The sequence below is a fragment of the Solanum lycopersicum genome, chromosome 6 (genome assembly GCF_036512215.1).
Source record: "Solanum lycopersicum chromosome 6, SLM_r2.1".
Taxonomy (NCBI): domain Eukaryota; kingdom Viridiplantae; phylum Streptophyta; class Magnoliopsida; order Solanales; family Solanaceae; genus Solanum; species Solanum lycopersicum.
Genome location: NC_090805.1, coordinates 1,668,168 through 1,683,887, shown reverse-complemented (window position 1 = coordinate 1,683,887; position 15,720 = coordinate 1,668,168). Strand labels below are relative to the sequence as shown.

The following is a 15,720-nucleotide window of genomic DNA, read 5'->3' as shown; positions in this document are numbered from 1 at the left end:
AGAATTAAAAATTATGATGTGAATTTGATTGAACTTAATCATTGATTGATTATTTATATCGAAAAAGTTTATCAAATATGTATAAATATTAAAATTAGAATTCACTTATCATTATTAAAATTATCATTTTAAAATTTAATATGCATACAATTAAAATTCTGACCGTATCTTCAAGTATTATAAAAAAAAATTATACTAATCCATATTAAAATTTGTTAATGATACGAAAAATGTTTACAAATATTGGGAGATAAAAAAAATAATTCCTTCACTATAAAAAAAAAAAAGGTGATTTGCATTTTCATCCAATAATAATTGAAACAAAGAAAAGAATAAACGGTATATGGATAATGTTTGGTTATCAAATGAAGATTCTTCGATTCGAATTTTAAATTCTATTTGGCCCATGGAGAGCAATTCTATTATAAGACTTTGGTCAGATAACACCGCCTCGCAGTTTTAGAATTTAAATTTTATATATGTAATTTCAAAAAGTTTAACATTAAATATTTTTGATATTTTAAATTAAATTATAAAATTAGATTGATATGAATTTAAAAATTTGTCTAGATGATTAATTTTCTCAATTCACAATTTTGTTAATAGGGTAAAATATTGAATATTTTATAATATTATATTGATAAATCATATATCTCTCTTAAAAATAAATGCCTACAATAACAAATTTTTAAATATTCATAAATTTATATATAAAAAAAAAGATTATCGGTCAAAATTAGCTGTTCTTCAATATAATTTTTTTACATTGTACAAATAACCTTCTACATGCTAAGCACAAATCTTTTTAATAAAATTTAAAATGACAGTTTTTTTCAATCTATACCTGTGGGCTAAGTTTCATATTAAATTTTCTTTTAAAAATTCACGATTTGAAATTTAAAATAATTTTTTTTAAAAAAAATTGGGAGCATAATTTCATATTCGCCATTTCAAAATGTTGATTTGAATTTCTATTAAGCACAATTAAAATAGAAATAACATTGTTTAAATAAATAATAGTACATAAATATATTTTTAACAAGACCTCAACAAATATGTACGGCCTCCAACTTTAAGTGTGCATTAATAAATATATAAATTTGATCGAATAACTATACATATCCAACATGATAATCCATTTAAAATATGCTCGAACTAATTTATATTATACCATATAAATCATAAATAAACTAAATAAAATTTTCTCATGGTCAAACGAATACTCAGTATAACAATACCTTTATACTCGAATTTTAACACAAATTTAAATTTACTCAATTTTATTATAAATATCAAATATCGATTTTTTTTTTTAAAAATGTGATGGTAATAGGAAAAAAAGGCTGCTGCAATGTGTGTGTCAGAAGCTGTCGTAAAATAGCAGTCAACATTCTATCACTTACTTTCCTCTTTTGTTCCTTCTCTCTTCAAACCATAAAACCCTCGCCACCAGAAAATGGCCTAATTTCTCCGGCGAAATTCGCCGCCGACACTTCATTTTCCGCCTCCGATCTCGTAAGCTCTTACATCTCAACATCTATTTTCATTTGCGTTCTTTTTTTAGGTCACTCAGTAGCTTCAGATCAAGTATTTGCTCGTTAACACATTTACCCCCTTTTTTGCTGTAATTTACAAAATTTGTGAAATTTGGAGCTCAATTAGCTAGTGTAGTAGCTTTTTACATGTTAATTTTGAAGTTTTGTTGTTTGTTAGCTTAATTCTGTTTGCGATCTGAATATCTATGTTTGCCGTTTACTTGGGTCGTGGAGATATTAGAGTGAGATATCTTACTGGTGTGTAAGGCTATTGTTAGCTCTGTGTGATTTAGTAATTTTCATTGTGCTTCATGTTAATTTTATTTTTTTTTGTAATAATTTTATTTTTTGAAATTTTTAACTTCTGTGTTTTCTTTGTTTGTTAACATTTTGTTTTGGTTGAAGATTTGCATGTTAATGTGGGATAAACTATGAGTTTAGCTCCGTTCTCCAGTGTTACACTCCCTGCTTTCACTTTTACTTGTCCGCGATTACAAAACTAGATTTTTGTGTTTTCCTTGTTTGTTTTTCTTTTGTTTTGGTTGAAGACTTGCATGTTATTGTGGGATGGGTTTTAGCTCCGTTCACCAGTGTTAACGCCCCCTACTACTCATCCACGATTACAAAACGGGATTTTTGTGTTTTCCTTGTTTGTTAATCTTTTGTTTTGGTTGAAGACTTGCATGTTATTGTGGGATAAAATTTGAGTTTTAGCTCCATTTTCCAGTGTTACACTCCCTAGTTTCTCGGTTACTTGTTTACAAAACTAAATTTTGGTGTTTTCCTTGCTTGTTTATCTTTTGTTTTGGTTGAAGACTTGCATGTTATTGTGGGATGGGTTTTAGCTCCGTTCACCAGTGTTAACGCCCCCTACTACTCATCCACGATTACAAAACGGGATTTTTGTGTTTTCCTCGTTTGTTTATCTTTTGTTTTGGTTGAAGACTTGCATGTTATTGTGGGATAAAATTTGAGTTTTAGCTCCGTTTTCCTGTGTTACACTCCCTAGTTTCTCGTTTACTTTTACAAAACTAGACTTTTGTGTTTTCCTTGTTTGTTAATCTTTTGTTTTGGTTGAAGACTTGCATGTGGGACGAAGTATTAGTTTTTGCTCCGTTCGCCAGTGTTATCGTTCCCTACTTTCTCTTTTACTTGTTCACTATTACAAAACTGGATTTTTGTGTTTTACTTGTCAGTTTTAACTTTTCAAGGTAAGAGGATTATTTTTCTTTCATGTTTTAGCCTCAGTATTAGTTACTTCTTTCCTAAACCAGTTTGTAAGACCTAATACTAACCATCAATTAATAGGGTATTAATATGTTTCTTTAGGTCTAACGGATGTGCAAAATCCAAAGTGGAAAAGTAAAAGTGAACGGAGGAAGTAACTTCTTACGTGTTCATTTGATTCGTTATTATTTTTCAAATTTAGTCTTTTGTTGGCTATCAGAGTATTTTTTTTTTGGGCGGTTACTTAGGTGCAGGAGCTATTAGAGTGCGATATTGTGTTTTGGTCCTGTTGTTAAATAATTTATGTTGACTTCTTGCATTTTGCTTTTTTATAATCTTTTTCTTTGTTAGTATTGAAGTGTTTTTTCTTTGGTTATATTTATTTTTAGGTGTAGTGTTTGCTAGGTTTCTTTTTTTCTGTCTGTTGAAGACTTGCATGTTCCCCAAAGGTAGGTATTAACGTAAGGTTTGTGTACATCCTACCCTACCCATATCCCACTTTTGGGATTACAATGGGTATGATATTGTTGTTATTGTTGTTGTTGTTTGGTTGAAGACTTGCATCTTAGTTTAAGATAAACATGAGTTTTAGCTTACTTATAGTTAAGGGAAATACCTAATATTGCCTCACAAGAGGAACTAGAGAATTCATGTGGTCGATGCTAACTAGTTTTGGATTTCAGGTTAAGTTGATTGATCGATTGATGATTTTATTTACAAATCTTAAATTCTGAGTTTCTTGGTTTAGTTTTCATGAGTGAACTTGATTTGGCACATTAAGAGCGTATTTTGAACTTGTCGTCGTCATGCAAGGTTATTCATGAGAATTGAAGAGTAGTAGGTACTTTAGGCTGTTATGGATATTTTCTTTCCTTTTCTCTATCTGCATGTATTATGAGGTGTGTTCCTGTTGATGTGTTGGTTATAAGCAAATCTTACCTTATTTCTAACAATGATGCTGTTGAAAAGGTTATTCATGAGAATTAGAGAGTAGTATGTACTTTATCAGAAGGCTATTTTGGATATTTTCTTTCCTTTTCTCTCTCTGCGTGTATTATGAGGTGTATTCCTGTTGGAGTGTTGGATCTTGCCTTATTTCTAACAGTAATGCTGTTGAAGAAGTGTAGTAGATAGTAGATACTTTATCATCCATTGGTCTTGATGAAAAAGTGGAGTTCAGTTAAGGAGCATCTGTGACCAACTCTGAAATACTAAAATCCGAAAAGAGATAGGATAAGGAGGGATGGTTCCGATATATTAGAACATTAAAATTGTGTTAACCTCAAATCTTAGTTAGATTTATCTTTTGACTTTTTATAGGCAGCTATGGGTTTGTATAGTGATCTCTTTCAATAATTTGTCTAGATATTAGACTCCGTAATGTAAATGTTTTCAAATTAAAAATAAAGAAATTGGAGTTCTTTTAGTTAACAATATTGAGAACTTGCTGTTATTTCTTGTGTTTCATCTCTCAATGCTTTTAGGAATTTTTACCATGGAAGATACACAATCAGTTGCAACACTGATGGACTCCACAACCTCTAAGATACAGCAGCTGCAGAAAGCATTTGCTGAGCTGGAAAGTCATCGTGCTGTTACACTAAACCTGAAGTGGAAGCAACTCGAAGAGCACTTTCATGGGCTTGAGAAGTCCTTGAAGAGGCGCTTCACCGAATTGGAAGACCAAGAGAAAGAGTTTGAAACGAAAATAGTTCAATCTAAAAAGATATTGGAGAATCGGCAAGCTGCTGTTATCTCTAGTGAGAAAGCTTCACTTGAGAGCCTCCAAGAGAAAAGAGATGCTGCCGTTTCTGCCATTACTATTGCTATGGAGAAGCATATGAAGTCTAATTTCATGGAACCTGCTGGTGCTACTTCTGAGGTGCAAGGTGAGTCGTCTATGTTTGATGCAAAGCCTCTTGATTACATACCACTTGAGAATACAGAGGATTATATGAAGCCTTTCAAGAACGGTGTTGTGGAAGTCAGAGGTTATCCAGATTTAGTCAAATTATGCCAATATATGGACTCGGAAGGCCTCCACAAATTTATATCTGACAACCGCAAGAACCTGGCTGCTGTAAGGGAGGAAATTCCATCTGCTTTGAGAACTGCTGTTCATCCTGCCTGTTTGGTGCTGGACTCACTCAAGGGTTTTTACCCCTCAGAAGTGTCAATTTCAGATGCTAAAAAAGATGCAAATCTTTTAGGTCTTCGCCGAACTTGTATTATGCTAATGGAATGCCTTAGCATTTTATTAACAACACTGGAATTGGATTCTGTTTCAAGTTTAATATCAGCAAGTGTTAAGGAACGGGCAAAAGCTATTGCTGAGGAGTGGAAACCAAAGTTAGATGAGCTTGACATTGATGCAAATAATGGGAATTCTTTGGAGGCTCATGCATTCTTACAGCTTCTTGCTACTTTCGGTATTAACTCCAACTTTAACCAGGAAGACCTGTACAAGCTGATACCCATGGTTTCACGTCGTCGCCAAACAGCAGATCTCTGTCGTTCCCTTGGATTGTCTGAGAGAATGCCAGGTTAGTTTTTGGAAATACTTAGAGTACATGGCTAGAGATTTTTATATGCTTATATTTTCGATGGAATGCATGTCTCTTGACAGAATTTAAATTCATAACTATGTTCCTCTCCCTGTTCATATTTTCAAGAATATAGCTTTACATAAGTGGAACAGTATTCCCCATCATCTATTGATATCGGTCTAGGAGGTCAAGACGGCTCATATGCTTCCGATTTCTTAACATTCGTATGGTTTCTACTTTTGCATTTCTACAGGTGTTATTGACGTGTTGGTTAATAACGGGAGGCATATAGATGCTGTTAATCTAGCTTTTGCGTTTGAGCTGACTGACAAGTTTTCACCTGTTTCACTACTAAAATCTTACTTGAATGAAGCAAACAGAGTATCTTCACCTGTCAAATCTGGAAATGCACCACCTACTACTGCACAGGTTTGTACTCTGTGCCTTGGCATATTTTGAAATTCACTATTTTGTCTGAATGAGTAAGGTGAGCCTTGGAGCAAGGGTATCCGTGTGACCTATAGGGTTTGAGCTGTGGAAGCAGCCACTAATGCTTGCACTGCATTAGTGTAGCTGTCTTCATCTTACCCCTTGGAGTGCGGTCCTTCCCAGGACCTGCTAACATGTATGCTTTGTGCACTGGACTGCTTTTTTCTTTTGTCCATATTGCTTTGCACAAGTTCTCACTGTAATATCATGGTCCGTGTCCAAGAATCGGTTTCCTCTCTAGTTCACTTGGGTTGGGAGAACAAGTGCTGCTTATGCAGTCGATGCTCTTTTGCTAATTATTGCGTCACCTAAATGAGAATTTTCTTTTCTAAAGCAACTTTTTATGTGCCACCAATCAAGTATTTCGTCTTTGTTTCAGAATGATGTCAACGAGAAGCAGCTGACTGCACTGAAGGCTGTGATAAAGTGCATCGAAGAACATAAACTTAAGGCGCAATACCCCGTGGATCCTCTCCAGAACCGGATTCACCAGCTGGAGAAAGAAAAGGCAGACAAGAAAAGAGCAACTGAAGTTGCCAAACCTCAACCCAAGAGACCTCGTGCCAATTGTGTAGGAAATGGAGCTCGAGCCACTAGTGTTGCCTCTGAGAAGAACTTCTATGCTAGTAGAATGACTGATAGGTATCCACAGTACATATATGACCGACCATATGCTTACCCTGGACCAGCTGACACCCACGTTCCGCCATTCCTTGGTACTGCCTACAACTTCCCTCCCGGACATGGCAACTTCTTTGGAAATGGTTATCACTATCAGGCAACTTACCTGCACTAATTGCTAGACTTTGCTGAAGATCCTTTTAGCTGTTAGTGTTAACCCTTCTGCTTAACTAGTACTGATAGTAGAGCCTAGTTAACTTCTATTCTGATGTAAAAGCTAATACTGTGATGTTTTAATATATGCACACTGCCTTTCATGTTAATATTTCTTCATCCTTCTTTTCATTTTGGTTTTTCCTCATATGAAGCTTCGATGTTTCTTTGTAGATCCTTGCATCTTTTTCCCCACTTCTGGGAATCTTTTTCCTCTCTTGCTTTAGGAAAAGGAGTTTATGAGGAAATGCTAGTATTTGAGAATTATTGTTTAAATTTTAAGGGTACGGTCTAAATGCAGTGGGGTTTTAAAGTTTGGTATTTAATTTGAGAAGGATAGAGGAGTGAATCAGTCGATTCATGGTTCATTGAGTTTTGATGTTCAAATATTTAGAAAAGATAAGTGAGGATGAAGTTCTTGAAAATTTTACTTGAATCCATTTAATTTATTTTCACTGATGAGACTTGTGTTTGAAAATGAACATATTTTGAGTGTATTTTCTTGCCATGGAACCACATCAACAAACCGATTAGATCGCTTGGCCACACTAGGTTTCATATAGATTCATCTGAAAGTGGAACCTTGAAGTATTTGCCCCTGAGATCGAATTTTCTGCTTCAGCCTTAATTTTATTCAGCCTAAGTTCGCCTTACACGACTTTTTGGTCTATAGACTCCCATTGTTTGTGGAGCCAAGATTCTAGATGTATAAATCGTTTTTTCTTTTGATAAGCTAACCCCAGTTTATAATCTAGTTGCGACATGTGATATGACTAAATGAAAAGCAGACACTTAGTAGAGATAATACAGACCTAACTAGTCAGAAGAACTTCACCTGCACTTAAATTAAGAAATTAGAAACAAATATCAAAAGCTGAAGTGAATGATCATAACCTGAAAAAAGACAAGTATGTAAGAAATGGTGAAAGGTGCACCTAACTATTTCTGATAGTCAATTCAGTAGATTATCAGTTGATCGCATGAGTTTCTCACGATAAATTGGTCTTGAGCATTGGAACGGCCATGGTCTGGACCAGTTGGGTCACTCATTGGCTCAGTAGGAGCACTATATGGGTCATTTATTGGCTCTGTAACCTACATAATTTGCGACCTTCCCAAAAGGAACACTAGTCACATTTCTAAAGACCCACTGTAGAAGCACTCTATCTGAGACTGTATCACCCCTACGTCCTGACCTCCCAAAAAATTAATGTTGAAACAGTATTTTTGATTTTCTCAAGTAACCCCATATACAGTCCTCCGCAAGATTTTGTTTTAGAACCTCTACTCTCCAAATCAAGGATAAATATATTTGCAAGTCAACATATTTGTCTCATATGGCATACGACATATTCCTACTTAACAAAATAGCGTTTGAATTGCTGGCAGAGTGCAGTTGCTAAAAAGTATACTCTTCTTTATTCGAACCTATTGGTCTCAAATCTTTCTTCTGCCTAAGGAAATCGTGGAGCAAATAGTAAGGATCTATAGAACCTTCCTTTGTCCAGGTAATGTAGAAGTTCCCAAAAAAAACATTGATTGCCTGGGATACTATGTTTGCCTATGAGTGCAGGTGGATTAAATCTACTCAATGAAAAAGTCTGCGGTGTGCAAATTTTGCTGGAACTATGCAATAAGGAAGACAAACTGTGGATTAGATAGGTTCACCTACATTAGATAAAAGATGGAGTGATGGACCAGTGTGTGGCACTGTTGCTAACCAAGCTTCCTGGATAATCAAGAAGGTGTTGGAAACTGCAACCTACATGGAAGCTACTGGTTCGAATAACCCTGCAGAACTGAAGGCAAGGTATTTTCAGCAAGGATAATGTTCCTAAAACTCATGGGGTCATTGCCAAGAGTAAGTTGGAGAAAACTAATCTGTAGGAATCCTGCCCCTCCTAAATGGATTTATGGTGTATCTAGTAGCTAATGTAAAGCTATATACTAAATATAGGCTGATTAAACGAAGAGTAAATGTGGATCCTATCTGTCATCTGCGTAAAGGAACTGATGAAACACTGGACCACTTAACTCTTCAAGTGTCTCATAGGTGCAGATATCTGGTGTAAGCTTCTAAGCTGGAAAACATGGATGGAAGTATAGTACAACTGTACAAGACAAACAGTGCACATCTATTCTAATATTGAATGACACTATCTGCGTGCATATATTAGGTCTGGCATGAGAGGAGCCAAGCAGTGTTGGAAGCGAAAAGATGAACCGTTGCTGCAATAATTAAACATGTAATCCAAGATGTCTATGTCCGAGCTTGTATGAAGCTAAAGCTAGCTAGTATGCCGAATATCTCTACCTAAGGAAACAATTGTATATGAATTGTGTAATTCAAAAGGCTACCATATACCCAATAATTGTCAGATAAGTATAGCAAACATTCTTACAAGGATATAACATGAAATGGGAAATCATTCATTTCAAAATTAAAACAAACAAAGTTGTGAACTTCAAACAGTTTCGACATCATATTGCCACTTACTTCGAATTGGGAACATTCCAATGGCTTAAACATACTGAGTAATTAAAAAAGAAACATCATCAAGTACCAAAAGTTTCCATATATTATTATTATTATTATCACAAAACACTAAAATTCCAATTCAAAAACCTCAACAAATTTTCATTTCACCTTACGGGATATCCCAAGGCTTGGGTTCAGGAAGTGCCACAACCATACCTTGAAGTTCCTGGGAAAGAACCACCTGACATCCAAGCCTAGAGTGCTTGTTCAAAACCCTAGCTCTAGAATTCCTCTTCAAAACATACTTTTCATCATACGAAGCTGGTGGAAGCTTCTCGAGCCATTCCTGAGCAATGTGTACCTCACATTCAGCTGAACAAGCATCGATATCTTCAAGCCGATGAGAATCTGGGTCAATTAACCCCTGATTCGTTAGTGCTTTGAGCAGTGTTTGACCCGAGAGTCCGACAACATCGCGTTTGTTACCGTCTGGATCGACAGCTGATAGCTTGACAATCCGATCGGCGACCTTGGCGGAAGCCGACGGCGACGACGATGAAGCGGAAGATCGAGCGATTGAGGATCCGAAGGAGGATGATAGAGAAGTGTTTCGAGCGATTCGTGAAGCAAATCTCCGTAGATAAGCGATCGCCATTTTTTGAAGAAAAATTTGGGAATTGGGGATTGTTAGTAAAAACTTTTTGGTTTATAAAGTTTGTACATATTTTAGTAGTAACTTTTTAATTTTAAATTTAGCAAAACATAAAAATTATAATGAAAATTATACGAGTGAAAGTCTTTTATTTAATAATTATTGTTTTTAAATATATTTTTAATTTATTATTATTTTTGACAATTTTTAGTAATTATTATTTAAAATAACTTTAATACATGTTTAAATTTTTATACAACACTAATTTATAATGCAAGCTTCAGTTTATAATTTTTCTTAAAACTTACATATGTCATACAAGTTAGTTATAACTATTTTTAATATATATTTAATATTTTTTTCTCACTATTTATAATTTTTATATAATATAAATGAATTATCTGTAGCATTTTAACATAAATTGTGTAGTGATATGATAAAAAATTTCATAACATTCATACATAATACTAGACATGCGTTAATACTTAATTAGAAGACAAAAAATTATTCGAATTTTTATAGTAAATCAATCAACTTCTAAAACAAGATGTTAAAAAAGATTTTATTCTTTATCATGAGGTTTGACATTTTTGCAAGTCTTCGTGTTGGGGTCTTATTATCCATAATTTATGTTGAGTGAATTTTTTTTTAAAAAAATAATTATTTATTTTAAATATACTCTCTAATTCGTAAACTACATTAAATTTCTATTAATAATTAATTAATCAAGTTATCTAATCGTAAGAAATGAGAGACATAATAAACGGTCAAATGAATTAAATTTAAACTAAAAATGTATTACACTCATTTTAAAGTTGAATTAGAAGCGAATTAAACATGAATTCAAAATGAAGCAAATGAAGAGCACTATGTGATTTGCAAACTCAATAAAACTTACATCAATAATGAATTAAACAAGTATTCAATCATAACAAATCAATCAATAAACTGAAAATGAATTAGTTTGTATTAAAAATGCATTACACAAATATTAAAGTTGAATTAGAAGAGAGAATTATGCATGGATAAAAAAATGTTACTAAAACACCACCCAATGATTTATAGAGTGAATTAAGTTCATATCAATAATGAATTAAACAAGTAATTTAATAGTAACAAATGGTAAACTACAACATGAATTAAATTTGCGATAAAAGTGTATTACACAATATTAAAGTTGAATTAAAATACAAAATTAACAATGAAAAATGTAACTAACGAAAGACAAAACAATAATTTACAGACTGAATTAAACTTGTATTATTCATGAATAAATTATGTATTATAAGTATCTAATAAATTATTTTGATTTTTATCTCTAAGAACATGAGTGATGTTTGCAATTTGTATTATGCCTATGTTATAAATGTATTACAAATGTTTTCTTAAATTATTTTGGTTGATACCACTATAAAAAAAAAAGTGAAGTTTGTAATATAACTTTAATACAATTGCGATATAGTTCCACAAACTTCACTTTTTTTTGAGTTTCAATCTAATTTTTTTCCAAAATCAATTATAAACTTAATCAAAACCTCTTAAAATTGAGATATAAACTTCAAACGACATTTTTAATTATTTTTAAGAACTATCCATCCAAATTAATCACAAATCCGTAAAATTTAAAGTTTTATAATGACCATTAATGGTGAACTTTTATTTCTATAATTTTAGAGGTCTGAAATTTCTGCGTAAAAACGTGATTTTTGTACAAATTTATGGTCTTTTTATTCCTCTTTTTATCTTATTTTTGGATAAAAATGGTGACATATTGGCAAAAACTAATTGACGATGATTTTTTTAGATAAAAAGCCCAAAGAAGAAGAAGAAAAATAAAAAAAAGAAGATAAAAGACGCAAAAAAAAAAAGACGAAGAAGTAGAAGAATAAAAAAAAGGAAAAAGAAGAATAGGAGTAAGAAGACAGAAAGAGACGAAGAAGCAGAACAATGAAAATAAGAAAAAGAAAAAGGGTTGAGAAAAGAGGCGTTGTTCAATTTTCTTAATTCTAAAAAATTGTTATGTTTAGTTAAAAAAATATGTTGACATAGATGATAAATATTTTTACAATATAGCATATTTATGTGATTTACCCAAAATTATATTTGTATGTTATTGTTATAGTTTGCATAACTATGTTTCATAGCAAATTTTATATTTACTATGAAACATCAGATTTGTATAGATCACATGTAGACATTCGTTTGTATAAAAGCAGAGCAATTATATATGTATATTGGTTAGATTGTTGCATATATGTAACTACTATGTATATGTGACAATGATTGTTTTGTATATCTATTTATATAGAATTTAAATTTGTATACAGTTGAATCGAAATAAAATATTTTTCTATCAAAAATCTCTCGGTCTTTATAAAACACAAATGATATATTGTAATTTGTATAAATTGTGTTTGTATAAAGCGGGAAAAAGAGAAAGACAAAAGAAAACGGGTACGGGAAGATCTGTATTTGTATAATTATGAGTGTATAGGATGAAAATATATGTATTTATATATGTATATAAAGTTTTTTCTCGCTTTATGCGAACACAAGCGCAATTTATACATTTGTGTTTGTATAAAAGTGAGAGAGGCAGCAGAGAGTGGCGAGCGAGAATTCTAGGGAGAGAGGTGAATAGCAAGTGTCTGCTACGGATTAGAATTAAATGAAACTGTGGTTATAACATTTAATTTGAATTAATAGTTTGTTATTTTATATAATTTTTCCTTCTTGTGTTGATTTGTATAAATTCAAAATTTATAAAATTCGATTTTTGATTATCTATATCCAAAATTTTGTATATGCTTTTCTAGCTATTTGTTTGTGATTTATGAAAAAATCACAATAAGTTATCCTGTTTGTATATCGAAAAGTGAAATATACAAATATGATTCTGAAAAATCCTAAATATATAAATACAGAATTTGCATGTATTTATCCTATTTGTATATTCATAGACAGAGATATACAAAGCGAATGTAGAGTCAGAATTTTTAATAATGGAGTTCAAAATATGGGGGGAAAAATAGATAGATGAAGTAGTAGAAGGGAGTTCAACTTCTATTATACATACCTAAAAATTATTTTAACTATATATATATAATATAATTTTTCGCCTAGGAAAACGCCACTGTCCGTAGCAGACGAAACTAGCTATAGAGCGTATTATCAAAATAACAGATATAAAATTTTATTATGCCTATTATGTTTGCGAAAATTTCCTATTCAAAAGATAGATTCATGTATTACGAAAACTTGAAAATTGCTTACCTTCTTTCTTGAAACAAATCTCACCACATAGTAAGAAAGTTTTTCCTCCATTGAGGCCCACTTGAATGAAGTTTAAAGTTGGGCTTCTTACATGAATCTGGATCATTAAAAGTCGTAAAAATTAGACAAATCGCATAGTCTAGGAAACAAATTACTTTCTATCCTTATTCTTTAATAATTTATCAAAATTTTCCTTTTTATATGAATTCGGATACTTAATATTATGAATGATACTTAAATTAGAGCGTACAGATTCTTTAATATTTAATTTGTTGTTATCAGTTACAGTGTAAAAAAGAATATAAAATTTATCCTATGATTCAAGCGGACATTTAACAAAATTAGCGTAAAATCTGCATAAACCTCTAAATGATTGATGACGTTAGTGAATTTCTAATTGTCAAACCTTCACATTGTTCTTCGAAAAAAAAACACAAAGCTTGGTTTAAGAAAATTCTGAAACGCAATTTGTGAAGATTTAAAAAATGAATATTTGATCTTGTTAAGACATTCTGGAATATGATTTGCTAATTGATAATAAGATTTGTACTTTTTCATTTGATGTGATTCTAAATTCATATGAATGTTACGGATACGAAATTTGTAGTGATACTAAATATATCAATTTTTATCGTATTATATCAAGTGTGATTATATTGATAATTTGTGTAGTCTCATTTACATAAAACGGTAAAAATATAATGAATCTAATAATAAATTTTTGTTATCAGACACATACTTGTAATCGATACTAAATATATATAGAGTTTTATATGTTGCAGCCTGTTGAACGATATTAAATATATTAATTACATTATTTAGTATTAATTGTTAAAGATACACAAATTTATTTTTGATGATAAAATGTGTATCATATATACTTAATAACTCTATGGATATTATGTCTCTGAAGATAATATTGTATCAGACGTCGTGGTTTATTGAAATACTAAACATTTTAAGTTAATTATTTTGTATCATTTTTTGTAATAATTGTGTAAATATAGTATCATATGTATTGTTAACAAAGTTTATGGTGTATCAGTTAATTGTGTATATATTACTTTTACAAAATTAATTTATAGCGAGCTACTGTTAATTAAATTATATATATGGAGACAAAAATTGAAATTGAAATACATTTCTTCACAAGAATAATTCTTCAAATTAATAACTACTTATTAATATTGTGCTGGAAGGAAAGTTATAAAACAAAATACTAATTTATTTAACTTCAACATAATAGAAACTTAACTACTTTAAATTAACCAATCCACATTCCTCCTGTGTAGTGTAACCACTCCTTCGCCTTGTAGGATCGTCGATATCACTAACATATCCAGCCTTGACTTTGTCCATACCATACTTCCAGAACAATATTCCGTATCTGTTGCGAAGATATTCACTCTGAAAACTATCAGATGGAATTTGGATTTCATCACGCAAGTATTCTGCCTAAGCAACTACATACATTCCACAATCCATGCAAAAAAAAGGAAGATGTATTAAAAAAAATTTGAATGTCTAAGTAAATAAATTGATTTACAATACTAACAGGCTATCGCTTTGTTGTTGCATAATATCTTGAGCATATTCCACTGCAAAGAAATGTTGTGGACCCAACAGTTCACCCGTTTCCCTGTCTTTGTACGCCTCCAATAACAACCAATTAATTCTCTTCGTTTTATCAAAGAAACCAATATCATGTAGTTACATTAATGTTCATACACTTTTATACTAAATATCAATAAAACATCCAACTTAACGGATTAGATACGTTAATGTTCTTGTGTAACGCATAAAAGATACACAATTATCTAAATATTTCATTTGTCGTTATATAAATAGACAAAAAAATAACGTATCAAAAGTATCAAACTGATACTTAAAATATTATCTACGAAACATTAATATTTATGTGTAAGACATAAAAGTATCAAAAAAATTATGTGTTCCATGAGTGCACTGAAAATTTAAAATAAACGATACTTAAATGGAAAAAGCAATTATCAAACTAATGAAAAAGATATAAAAAATCAGGATGGATAGGGATACAAATGTAAATATCGTTGATAGTGTTGGTCAAATAATCAGAAGTGTCGCCTTTCTACCCCTTTTCTTTGGGATTTTTTGGTCGTTCGAAGTTGATGCATGTCTTTTCTTTAAATAAGATATCTTGCTAGAACTTGAATTTGTCATGACTATAGGGTCATACGACGATTTTGAACTCAAAACTTCGAAAATTTTGATTCTGAAAAAAAAACTATAAATTTTTTAGAAAAGGAAGAATATTAGATACACAAAAAAGTAAAAGAAAAAAGAAAAGAAAACTTACTGGAGAAGATGATAAACCAACTTTGAACTTAATCTTCGGAACAATCGATTGTGGAAAAAAAACTATAAATGTTTTAGAAATGGAAGAACATTAGATACACAAAAAAGAAAAAAAATGAAGGAAAACTTACTGAAGAAGATGATACACCAAATCTCAACTCTAAAGCGTATGAATAGGGATTAGATTTTTTTTATTTCAAATTTAATTTAAAATTTTATCCGGAAATTTTAGGGGGAAAAGATTTTAATGAAATTTTTGGGATGAGAAAGTTTCAGTTTTGATTTCCTAGGTAAAGAGTAAGTTAGGTATCATTGGTGTAAAAAAGAGATTTTTGAATTTTATTAAAAGAG

The 15,720-nt window shown here is 31.4% G+C and overlaps 2 protein-coding genes across 2 annotated transcripts; one reads left to right on the top strand and one right to left on the bottom strand.

Moving 5' to 3' along the window:
* The first annotated feature begins 1,321 nt into the window (after window positions 1-1,321).
* Window positions 1,322-6,741, top strand: LOC101252492 (FRIGIDA-like protein 3). The gene is made up of 4 exons (XM_004240394.5): window positions 1,322-1,515; window positions 4,247-5,305; window positions 5,562-5,737; window positions 6,177-6,741. The coding sequence occupies exons 2-4, from the start codon at window positions 4,258-4,260 to the stop codon at window positions 6,591-6,593; spliced, it is 1,641 nt and encodes a 546-aa protein (XP_004240442.1). The 5' UTR covers window positions 1,322-1,515; window positions 4,247-4,257; the 3' UTR covers window positions 6,594-6,741.
* A 2,299-nt stretch (window positions 6,742-9,040) lies between these two features.
* Window positions 9,041-9,879, bottom strand: LOC101252187 (uncharacterized). The gene has a single exon (XM_004240393.5). The coding sequence runs from the start codon at window positions 9,763-9,765 to the stop codon at window positions 9,280-9,282; it is 486 nt and encodes a 161-aa protein (XP_004240441.1). The 5' UTR covers window positions 9,766-9,879; the 3' UTR covers window positions 9,041-9,279.
* Between the last annotated feature and the right edge of the window lie 5,841 nt (window positions 9,880-15,720).